The sequence below is a fragment of the Oncorhynchus gorbuscha genome, linkage group LG16 (genome assembly GCF_021184085.1).
Source record: "Oncorhynchus gorbuscha isolate QuinsamMale2020 ecotype Even-year linkage group LG16, OgorEven_v1.0, whole genome shotgun sequence".
Taxonomy (NCBI): Eukaryota; Metazoa; Chordata; class Actinopteri; order Salmoniformes; family Salmonidae; genus Oncorhynchus; species Oncorhynchus gorbuscha.
Window position 1 is genome coordinate 43,569,240 of NC_060188.1, and position 12,084 is coordinate 43,581,323.

Consider the following 12,084-nt stretch of genomic DNA (forward strand, 5'->3'; position numbering starts at 1 on the left):
AAACGAGCGAGCAGCGCCGGCTCGTTCCAGTCACTAGAGGCAGCAAGAGTGCAAAACTCTATAGAGTAATCCGTTATGGATCGATCACCTTGACATAGGGAAGCCAGGGCCCTAGAAGCCTCCCTACCAAAAACTGAACGATCAAAAACCCGTATCATCTCCTCTTTAAAGTTCAGGTAATTGTTAGAACAATCAGCCCTTGCCTCCCAGATAGCTGTGCCCCACTCTCGAGCCCAGCCAGTAAGGAGTGATATGACGTAAGCAACCTGAGCTCTCTCTCTTGAGTATGTGTTGGGTTGGAGAGAGAACACAATATCACACTGGGTGAGAAAGGAGCGGCACTCAGTGGGCTGCCCGGAGTAACAAGGTGGGTTATTAACCCTAGGTTCCGGAGACTCGGCAGACCAGGAAGTAGCTGGTGGCACGAGACGAAGACTCTGGAACTGTCCAGAGAGGTCGGAAACCTGAGCGGCCAGGGTCTCAACGGCATGTCGAGCAGCTGACAATTCCTGCTCGTGTCTGCCGAGCATAGCTCCCTGGATCTCGACGGCAGTGTTACGTGAATCCGTAGTCGCTGGGTCCATTCTTGGTCGGATCCTTCTGTTATGCAGGTGAATGAGGACCCAAAAGCGACTTGGCGAAAACAGTCTTTATTCCAGTAAATGGCAAAAGTAATACTCCTGGACAATTAAAGAAGAAAACAAAACATGAAAAAACTTAAATCCACTCGTAGTGACGAGGACAGACTGGAGACTCGACCATTGACTGCAGGTTGCCTCGGGAAGGCACCGACCGTAGCAGACTAAGACACCTGCTCACACGCAGCATCTGAAGGAGACAAGACACGACAGGGCGAGACAATGACACAGCACAGCGAACATCATACAAGGATCCGACAAGGACAGAAGCGGAAAACAAGGGGAGAAATAGGGACTCTAATCAGAGGACAAAATAGGGGACAGGTGTGAAAAGACTAAATGAGTGAGTTAGGAGAATGAGGAACAGCTGGGAGCAGGAACGGAACGATAGAGAGAGGAGAGAGAGGGAGGGGGAGAGAGAGGGATAGAAAAAGGGAACAAACCTAATAAGACCAGCAGGGGGAAACGAACAGAAGGGAAAGCATAATGACAAGACAATATAAGACAAAACATGACACTTACTATCTATAGTGCCCCTTGACAATTTCATTTTACCTTTATTTTACTAAAGGTTAAGAACAAATTCTTATTTTCAATGACAGCTTAGGAACAGTGGGTTAACTGCCTGTTCAGGGGTAGAATGACAGATTTTGTACCTTGCCAGCTTGGGGATTTGAACTTGCAACCTTTCGGTTACTAATCCAATGCTCTCACCACTAGGCTACCCTGCCTCCCCAATAGTATCTTCTGGCCAGTAAAACACATGGCTTGCATTATGGTTTTGGAACCATAAAGTATATTTCATAACAGTGAGAAATCATAAAAAACAGAAGTTTAAATTACTACACACCTTTATAGGTTTAGTTTGTTTTTTACATGTTACAGCGCTTGTTTACTGAAAACACAGTGGAATGTCTGTTATTTATCTATCATTGTCTCTTAACACCTGCGTGTAAACGCACGAAGGACGCCATACAAGTGTTATCGAAGAACACTGTTGGCTGTAACATTAAAACAGTGTACAGTAAGTGTATATACAGCATTTGTACTATTATTTTGATGTGATATGAAAGTAAAGGGCTTTACGTTTCTATAACCGGACCACAATTGAAAATCGATTTTTAGTTTACATGGATTATTTGGCTGTTTTGGCTTCCAGAACCAATTTGCCTCTGAACAGAACATGTAAGGTCCATGGACTATAAGGAGTAACATAGGCTCATTTGGCCATTTATTGGGCTAGACATCCCTGAGACCTGGTGTGACAACCCATAAGTCTAAAGGTTTGAATACTAACCAAGTTAAGGTGTCGTAGAAATTGCATGCAGTGTTTACATTTTGGGAAAAGTGCGTTCATTTGATGACATTTACACCACGCATCGAGAAAGTGCACTGTTCCAATCCAAAGTCCTTGCGGTTTCCCCCCTGTGGAGGTACATGACGTCACTGTAGTTGTGTCGAGAAGAAGAGAAAAGCACAGACGAAAGATTTACCCCTTAATAACACAGTTTCGATATATTTGCATGACCAAATTCTACGTTCTTACGTTTTGAATCATGTCTACTCCCGCTAGAAGACGACTTATGAGAGATTTCAAAAGGTAATGCAGTGTTTTAGCTCTGCGTTGTTTTGTATTTAGCTAGCTAACGTTATCTAACTACAGTAACGCTTGCTGGAAAGCTAGCTAGACACTTGGCTCTAGTTAGCTAACAGTACCGTTAATTTGAGGCGTGTACAGTGCAGAGTTGGCTGTAGCTAGCTAGCAATGAGCCAGTCATTAATTTAATACCTAGCCACGTTGTACTGTCTGGTACCTAGCTAGATATAACAATGTTGCTTCAGTTAGCCAGCATGCTAGAGCCATACAGATGTGCTACTAGCCAGTTAACTTGTTTTTATTCATCAACATGTGTAGCTAGCTAGCTAAATATACTTGTATTTAGCTAGCTATCTAAGTTAAAGGAGTAGTTACCAATTGTACAACATGATGTTATATGGTTCCTCACCCTGAAAGTAGTCTATGGGCCAGGATAAACTGTAGTCCATGATTTCGTTATTTAATAACTGAAGTTTGAAAGGGCATTTAACTTTGGCCACCACTAGCTGAAAGACTGAATCCTAGGAGTCGAGTGCAAGCTGAATCTTGACACTCAGAAATGTCCGTCGACACCGGGACTCTCCACGTATGTGTCATTGTTGTTAATAACAGTTGTTAATAACAGTAGGACAAATGGCAGAGAACGGGAAGCGACAACAGTGAAGTCCTGTATTGCAATACTTTGAGAAGGAAATACAAACTTTGCGAGGTCGAATTGAGGTACAGGTGCAATGCTTAACCATCTGAAAGGGACACCGTGAGACCCAAGCCGTTGCTGGCAGCATCGCAGGTGAATTGTGAATTCACATGGATGTTTTGCTATCGTTTTAACGGAAAACATATATTTTAAAATGGCAGTTTAAACTTTCAGAATTGTATCATTTGTCACATCTCTATTCCTACTCTACCTGGCTTCCTCTGCCATCAACTGTCCTTTGTGTGTAAAATAGACCAATGGAGCATTTCTTGATAAGCATTGTGACTTTGGTAAATGCTTAGTTTCAGTCTCAAACAACACCTATTTTAGACATACATTGTTCATAAGATATTTGATTAGTTAGTCTATTTGTAGTCTACGTCACACAGCAAGTATCTGGTTGGCAACATCAATATTTCCGAAGAAGAGTCGTACACTACGTATTAGAGGTCAACCGATTAATCGGAATGGCCGATTTAATTAGGGCCGATTTCAAGTCTTCATAACAATCGGAAATCGGTATTAAAAAAAAATCAACTTTATTTAATCTTTATTTAACTAGGCAAGTCAGTTAAAAACACATTCTTATTTTCAATGACGGCCTAGGAATGGTGGGTTAACTGCCTCGTTCGGGGCAGAATGACACATTTTCACCTTGTCAGCTCGGGGGATTCAATCTTGAATTATTTAAACCAAATTCAACATGTTTCATTATTTATTTGAGGCTGAAGTAATTTTATTGATGTATTATATTGAGTTAAAATAAGTGTTAATTCAGTATTGTTGTCATTTTTACAAAAAAATAAAAAATATCTGCCGATTTAATCGGTATCGGCTTTTTTGGTCCTCCAATAATCGTTATCGGCATTGAAAAATCATAATCGGTCGACCTCTACTCCATATAGACACTGCTCAAAAAAATAAAGGGAACACTTAAACAACACAATGTAACTCCAAGTCAATCACACTTCTGTGAAATCAAACTGTCCACTTAGGTTTCAACACTGATTGACAATAAATTTCACATGCTGTTGTGCAAATGGAATAGACAACAGGTGGAAATTATAGGCAATTAGCAAGACACCCCCAATAAAGGAGTGGTTCTGCAGGTGGTAACCACTTCTCAGTTCCTGTGCTTCCTGGCTGATGTTTTGGTCACTTTTGAATGCTGGCGGTACCCACACAAGTGGCTCAGGTAGTGCAGCTCATCCAGGATGGCACATCAATGCGAGCTGTGGCAAGAAGGTTTGCTGTGTGTCAGCGTAGTGTCCAGAGAATGGAGGCGCTACCAGGAGACAGGCCAGTACATCAGGAGATGTGTAGGAGGGCAACAACCCAGCAGCAGGACCGCTACCGCCGCTTTTGTGCAAGGAGGAGCAGGAGGAGCACTGCCAGAGCCCTGCAAAATGACCATCAGCAGGCCAGAAATGTGCATGTGTCTGTTCAAACTGTCAGATACAGACTCCATGAGGGGGGTATGAGGGCCCGATGTCCACAGGTGGGGGTTGTGCTTACACCTCAACACCGTGCAGGACGTTTGGCATTTGCCAGAGAACACCAAGATTGGCAAATTTGCCACTGGCGCCCTGTGCTCTTCACAGATGAAAGCAGGTTCACACTGAGCACATGTGACAGAGTCTGGAGACGCCGTGGAGAACGTTCTGCTGCCTGCAACATCCTCCAGCATGACCGGTTTGGCGGTGGGTCAGTCATGGTGTGGGGTGGCATTTCTTTGGGGGGCCGCACAGCTCTCCATGTGCTCGCCAGAGGTAGCCTGACTACCATTAGGTACCGAGATGAGATCCTCAGACCCCTTGTGAGACCATATGCTGGTGCGGCTGGCCCTGGGTTCCTCCTAATGCTAGACCTCGTGGCTGGAGTGTGTCAGCAGTTCCTGCAAGAGGAAGGCATTGATGCTATGGACTGGCCCGTCCGTTCCCCAGACCTGAATCCAATTGAGCACATCTGGGACATCATGTCTCGCTCCATCCACTAACGCCACGTTGCACCACAGACTGTCCAGGAGTTGGCGGATGCTTTAGTCCAGGTCTGGGAGGAGATCCCTCAGGAGACCATCCGCCATCTCATCAGGAGCATGCCCAGGCGTTGTAGAGAGGTCATACAGGCACATGGAGGCCACACACACTACTGAGCCTCATTTTGACTTGTTTTAAGGACATTACATCAAAGTTGGATCAGCCTGTAGTGTGGTTATCCACTTTAATTTTGAGTGTGACTCTAAATTCAGACCTCTATGGGTTGATAAATTTGATTTCCATTGATAATGTTTGCGTGATTTTTGTTATCAGCACATTCAACTATGTAAAGAAAAAAGTATTTAATAAGAATATTTCATTCATTCAGATCTAGGATGTTATTTTAGTGTTCCCTTTATTTTTTGGAGCAGTGTATATACCTTCAGTCATTTATTGGTTAAAAAACACCAATGTTTCATCATCACTAGCTTATGTAGACAAACAGTGCAATTAGTAGATTGTTTGTCTACATAACCTGGTTCAAGCATTCATGACATTACCCTGACGAAGGCACAGTGATGCCGAAACAAACGTTGGTGGTTTTTACCAAACAAATTACTTTGAGGTCATACATATGGAGTGTGCAGCTCTTTGTTTTTATAGCTTACAGTTTATTCGTAGTTAGTCAGAACATCTACAATAAATAATGTTCTCTGGGTGTGTGCCAGCTCTTGCTTTTTATTGGACTTGCAGGGAACGGTGACATGATTCAAATGGGGACTCACAATTGGTAACAGCACCATGTAGTAGCCTTTTTGTTGACACAATGATTACAGTAAATGGGGTCAGTGGTGTTCTCTGTGGAGACTTGTAGTTGGATCTACAAAAAACAGTCTCACCTGGTGCGTGAAGGTAAGCTGTTGAAGTTAGTTTTTTAAATTTATTGCGGTGCGCTTTGGAATGGTACTGTTGGATTTAGAGTTACCAGAGAACACTGGGGTTTGGTGATAATAAGCTGCAAGGAGGACCGATATTTAAGGTTGTAATAATGCCATTATGGTTTGGGTTGTTTTGTATGTTGAAGCCCACAATGGACTCTGGATTCTAGAGTGATTGTCATACATGGCTGTTGTTTTGCAAACAAGCAATACCACTTCTTTCAGTTTAATAGGATGCACACTGGTCGTTTCATTCTATTGTTTCCTCTTGGTTTTTCTGTCCTCAGACTTCAAGAAGACCCCCCAACTGGCGTGAGTGGTGCTCCATCAGAGAATAACATCATGATGTGGAATGCTGTTATTTTTGGGTGAGTGTTCTAAAGCCACCCTTGTTATTTTGCCAGCAGCATACCACTGCTGGCTTGCTTATGAAGCTAAGCAGGGTTGGTCCTGGTCAGTCCCTGGATGGGAGACCAGATGCTGCTGGAAGTGGTGTTGGAGGGCCAGTAGGAGGCACTCTTTCCTCTGGTCTAAAAAAGATGTCTCAATGCCCCAGGGCAGTGTTTGGGGACACTGCCCTGTGTAGGGTGTCGTCCTTCCGATTGGATGTTAAACTGGTGTCCTGACTTTCTGAGGTCACTAAAGATCCCATGGCACTTATCGTAAGAGTAAGGGTGTTAACCCCGGTGTCCTGGCTAAATTCCCAATCTGGCCCTCAAACCATCACGGTCACCTAATAATCCCCAGTTTACAATTGTCTCATTCATCCCACCCTCCTCTCCCCTGTAACTATTCCCCAGGTTGTTGCTGCAAATGAGAACGTGTTCTCAGTCAACTTACCTGGTAAAATAACGCATAAATATAACTATTTTAGTTATTGTGCCTGTGTGATCATCCTGGCATGGACCATGTGGATATGGGCAAATTGAGCTGTAGTTTTAGGCTACAGTCAGAGTGGGAGCCAGAGGTGTGTGTTGGCTGGGGGTTAGTTTAGATGGTGACATGTAATTGTTGAACTGTGGAGGCTATTTGCCACACAAATATTTCCAATTAACAAAATAAATGTACCTGGAATGTATTGCATAGTCATACTCATTATTTGTATTTATTAGGGTCCTTGGGGTCCAAACATGATTAAAACAACCATCACAACGTAACAGCCACATCACATATTAAACTTCTTTGTAATGCAATGTGCTATTTAATAGTCTGTATCAAAATTATATTTGTTATAAGGAGGGTGTAAAGAGCATCTCCTGGTGAACAAAAGTGAGAGCAGGTATTGATCATATCAATCAAAATAATTTAAAATGTATTACAATAATTCAGGGAGACCATCTCCAGAGCAGAGGCTAAGACAAATGTCTAATTTGCCTTCTTTAAAGGGATACTTTTGGCTTTTGGCAATGAGGCCTTTTAAGCTGACTCTGGGGAAGTGGATACTGTTATTTTGTGTCTGCTTGCAGTATGAAGGAAGCCCTTATATTCTAATATCACAGCACCAATGTTCTCTAAACAACAGCTGGGAGGGGGGGAATCTCTGCCTTTTTTTGTTGAGTGCTCCAACTCCTTTTAGCCTCAAATTAGTCCTTTTGGAAGTTTTTCTTGGTAAGCCATTCTCAACAGCCAGAGAGGCTTGTTCAAAGTCACAACAAAAGACAGACTTTTTGCCAGATGCTACAGAATCACACAATGTTCATACGGTCATCAATATCAGTGTACCACCAGTCTGAGGTACACTGTAAGTCGCTCTGGATAAGAGCGTCTGCTAAATGACTTAAATGTAAATGTCTGACGTCAATCACTATCAACAAATATGAGTTTAATACATAACATACAGCATCAAGTATGAGTTTAATAAACAAGCAAAGTGTCAATACAGGATTAAGATTGAATCATACTACACTGGCTCTGACACTTGTCGGATGTGGCAGGGCTTGAAAACTATTACGGACTACAAAGAGAAACCCAGACGTGAGCTGCCCAGTGACGTGAGCCTACCAGACGAGCTAAATGCCATTCATGCTAGCTTCGAGGCAAGCAACACTGAAGCATGCAGGAGAGCACCAGCTGTTCTGGATGACTGTGTGATAACGCTCTCGGTAGCCGATGTGAACAAAACCTTTAAACAGGTCAATATTCAGAAAGCCGCTGGGCCAGACGGATTACCAGGACGTGTACTCAAAGCATGCGCGGACCAACTGTCAAGTGTCTAAACTGACATTTTCAACCTCTTCCTGACTGAGTCTGTAATCCCTGCATGTTTCAAGTCGACCAACATAGTACCTGTGCCCAAGGAAGCGAAGGTAACCTGCCTGAACTGGCAGTGTGGTGCCAGAACAACAACCTCTCCCTCAGGTCCCCATTAACATCGACAGGGCTGTAGTGGAGCGGGTCGAGAGATTCAAGTAGAGGTCGACTGATTAATCGGCATAGCCGATTTTAATTAGGGCCGATTTTCAAGTTTTCATAACAATCGGTAATTGGCATTTTTGGACGCTGATTGTGACCAATTACATCACAATCCACGAGGAGACTGCGTGGCAGGCTGACCACCTGTTACGCGAGTGCAGCAAGGAGCCAAGGTAAGTTGCTAGGTAGCATTGTTTTTATAAGATAAGTTTAATCTTAACATAATCACTAGTTAACTTCTTGTGACTCTCAAACCCGGGAGCGTAATCATCGCCTGACACTAATTAGCATAACGCAACGGACATAAATCTTCCTAGAAAATCTTCCTATTCATGAAAATCCCAAGTGAAATATATTGGAACACCGCTTAGTCTTTTGTTAATCACCCTGTCATCTCAGATTTTATAAATATGCTTTACAGCCAAAGCTAGACAAGTATTTGTGTAAGTTTATCATAGACTAGCATAGCATTATGCCTTGCTAGCAGCAGGCAACCTTGTCACAAAAATCAGAAAAGCAATAAATTGTTTACCTTTGATGAACTTCGGATGTTTTCACTCACGAGACTCCCAGGTAGATAGCCAAAGTTCATTTTTTCCCAAAATATTATTTTTGTAGGCGAAATGGCTCCGTTTGTTCTTCACGTTTGGCTGAGAAATTGCCCGGAAATTGCAGTCACGAAAACGGCGAAATATATTCAAAATTAGCTCCATAATATCGACAGAAACATGGCAAACGTTGTTTATAATCAATCCTCAAGGTGTTTTTCTAATATCTATTCGTTTTTCCTTAGGAGCGATTGGAATAATGGCTACCTCTGTATTTTACGCGAGAATCTCTCTCGGAGCCACCATGTGACCACTTACGCAATGTGGCCGCCTACGGCTATTCTTCAACATAGATGCGTAAAACTATGTCACAATGCTGTAGACACCAAGGGGAATACGTAGAAAGCGTAAGCTCGTTGATGGCACATTCACAGCTCAATAGGGACTCATTAGAACACAGCGCTTTCAAAACCTGGGGCACTTCCGGATTGGATTTTTCTCAGGCTTTCCCTGCAACATCAGTTCTGTTATACTCACAGACAATATCTTTACAGTTTTGGAAACGTTAGTGTTTTCTATCCAAAGCTGTTAATTATATGCATATTGTAGCATCTTGTCCTGACCAAATATCCCGTTTAAAACGGGAACGTTTTCTTTCCAAAAATACTGCCCCTAGAGTCGCAACAGGTTAACTACACATGGTTGATATTACTAGTGTAACTAGCTTGTCCTGCGTTGCATATAATCAACGCAGTGCCAGTTAATTTATCATCGAATCACAGCCTACTTCGCCAAATGGGTGATGATTTAACAAAGGCGCATTTGTGAAAAAAGCACATTTGTTGCACCAATGAACATAACCATAAACATCAATGCCTTTCTTAAAATCAATACACAAGTATATATTTTTAACCCTGCATATTTAGTAAAAATAAATTCATATTAACTAGGGAAATTGTTTCTTCTCTTGCATTCAGTGCAAGCAGAGTCAGGGTATATGCAGCAGTTTGGGCCGCCTGGCTCATTGCGAACTGTGTGAAGACCATTTCTTCCTAACAAAGACCGTAATTAATTTGCCAGAATTTGACATAACATTGAAGGTTGTACAATGTAACAGCAAAATTTAGATTTAGGGTTGCCACCCATTCGATAAAATACTTAACCTCTCTGGGATCGTTCGGGACTCTAGCGTCCCACCACGCCAACAGCCAGTGAAATTACAGGGCGTCTGTGAGTATAACAGAACTCATATGGCAGGCGTAAACCTGAGACAAATCCAACCAGGAAGTGGGAAATCTGAGGTTTGTAGTTTCATTTCAGTGATTGCCTATCAAATATGACTCCAATCGCCCAAGTTATAGACTTTCCTCTGCTACCGGACGGCAAGTGGTACCGGAGCTCCAAGTCTAGGACCAAAAGTCTCCTCAACAGCTTTTACACCCAAGCCATTAGACTGCTGAACAATTCATCAAATCGCCACCGGACTATTTACATTGACCCCCCCCCTTTTGTACACTGCTGCTACTCGCTGTTCGTTTGTTACCTATGCATAGTCACTACGCCCCCACCTACATGTACAGGTTACCTCAACTAACCTGTACCCATGCGCACTGGCTCGGTACCGGTGCCCCCTGTATATAGCCTCATTATTCTTATTGTGTTACTTTTTATTTTAGTCTACTTGGTAAATAATTTATTATTTTTGAACTGCACTGTTGGTTAAGGGCTTGTAAGTAAGCATTTCGCGGCATAGTCTACACTTGTTGTATTCGGCACATGTGACATATAAAGTTCGATTTAATACATAACATATAGCATTAAGTATGAGCTTAATACATAACATACAGCATCAAGTATGCATAGTGACCAACTCTTGACGCAAATCGAACACTTGAAATCATATGTATTACATAAAAGGGAAACACATAAATATGCTAAGCATTGTGTTAATTACTCTTAACTGAAATGAACTTTATTTATCTTAAATATTCCCCATTGGGGCAATATATTTGTTTTGTTAGTCTGGGTCTAATTACTAGATATAAGCTTGTTACAGTACAAGTAATTGTTCATCTCTTTATTTGCAGGCCTGTGGGTACACCATTTGAGGATGGTAAGATAAAAAAAAATGTCTAATTCCGTTTGAGTTGGCTTACAGGAATGTAAATCATCAGTTTATCATAACACTACTGTAACCCATGAACTGGTTGAAAACAATGAACTTGGCTTTCTTACTTTTTCCAGTCATGCTAGCCAAGAGCAAAGAGAGTCTTGGTATTCCGAAGTGTGATCAGTTTGACCAGGTGCATGACTCCGCCTCCTTTAATTATGCTGTGTGGAATCTGGAGAAAGTGCTGAGTCAGCCTTCATATTCAGGCTTATATTAGTCATGTGACAGACTGTTAGCTGTGGGGTGGACCACTTTTCTTTCTCCCCTCTATAAAGGTTTAGTTTGATTAATGAGGAACGGATGTTTCTTTTTTAGTAACACTAATTGTCTTTCTCTCTCTGTAGGAACGTTTAAACTTGTGATAGAATTTTCAGAAGAGTACCCTAACAAGCCACCCACGGTTCGATTTATCTCCAAAATGTTTCACCCAAATGGTAAGAGAGTCTCTATGGACACATTCGAGATGTCCTAAATACTTGTCACGTGAACTTGGTATGAACTTTTCAGCATTTAGCTCTTTCAGCGAGTAAGCTATTCTGTGTCATGTGATTGTGTATACATCTTTCTTTGAAATTAAAACAATCCTTTTGATCTTGCAGTCTATGCAGATGGAAGTATATGTTTAGACATCCTTCAGAATCGTTGGAGCCCCACGTATGATGTGTCGTCCATTTTGACGTCTATCCAGGTAGGTTTGTAATCCTCTCCTCCATCAGTCTGACATCATGAGACTACTTTGTCTGTGTGCATTTTACAAATGCAACACAGGTTCTTTATGTAGTGTACTTAATTTATGTTTTGCAGTATGCTCTGTGTGACCTTTGTTGTAATGTAGCATTGTGTTATTTCTGCTCCTGGATATACTGTATGTAAGACTCAGACACCTCACTAAAAGTGTACTGTCGAAGAACTACACACGTTCATACCGGTACATTCAATCACAACTTCTTTTTTTTGTGTTCACAGTCCCTGTTGGATGAGCCGAATCCTAACAGTCCAGCCAACAGCCAGGCTGCACAGCTCTATCAAGAAAACAAGCGGGAGTACGAGAAGAGAGTTTCTGCCATCGTGGAGCAGAGCTGGGTCGACTCCTAACACATCTCCCCCA

General features: G+C 42.2%; 1 protein-coding gene across 2 annotated transcripts; it reads left to right on the forward strand.

The window, feature by feature from the left end:
* The first annotated feature begins 2,077 nt into the window (after positions 1-2,077).
* Positions 2,078-12,084, forward strand: LOC123999323 (ubiquitin-conjugating enzyme E2 B). 2 transcript variants are annotated; one of them, XM_046304966.1, is made up of 6 exons: positions 2,078-2,238; positions 6,134-6,214; positions 10,894-10,919; positions 11,321-11,410; positions 11,576-11,664; positions 11,943-12,084. In XM_046304966.1, the coding sequence occupies exons 1-6, from the start codon at positions 2,195-2,197 to the stop codon at positions 12,069-12,071; spliced, it is 459 nt and encodes a 152-aa protein (XP_046160922.1). In that variant the 5' UTR covers positions 2,078-2,194; the 3' UTR covers positions 12,072-12,084. The 2 variants fall into 2 exon arrangements, with proteins under 2 accessions (XP_046160922.1, XP_046160923.1); XM_046304967.1 differs by lacking the exon at positions 6,134-6,214.

Coding starts and splice junctions, on each gene's coding strand:
- LOC123999323 (XM_046304966.1), top strand. CDS start 2,195: ATGTCTACTCCCGCTAGAAGACGACTTATGAGAGATTTCAAAAG. Junction 6,215..10,893: donor TGGAATGCTGTTATTTTTGG/GTGAGTGTTCTA, acceptor CTTTATTTGCAG/GCCTGTGGGTACACCATTTG. Junction 10,920..11,320: donor GGGTACACCATTTGAGGATG/GTAAGATAAAAA, acceptor CTCTCTCTGTAG/GAACGTTTAAACTTGTGATA.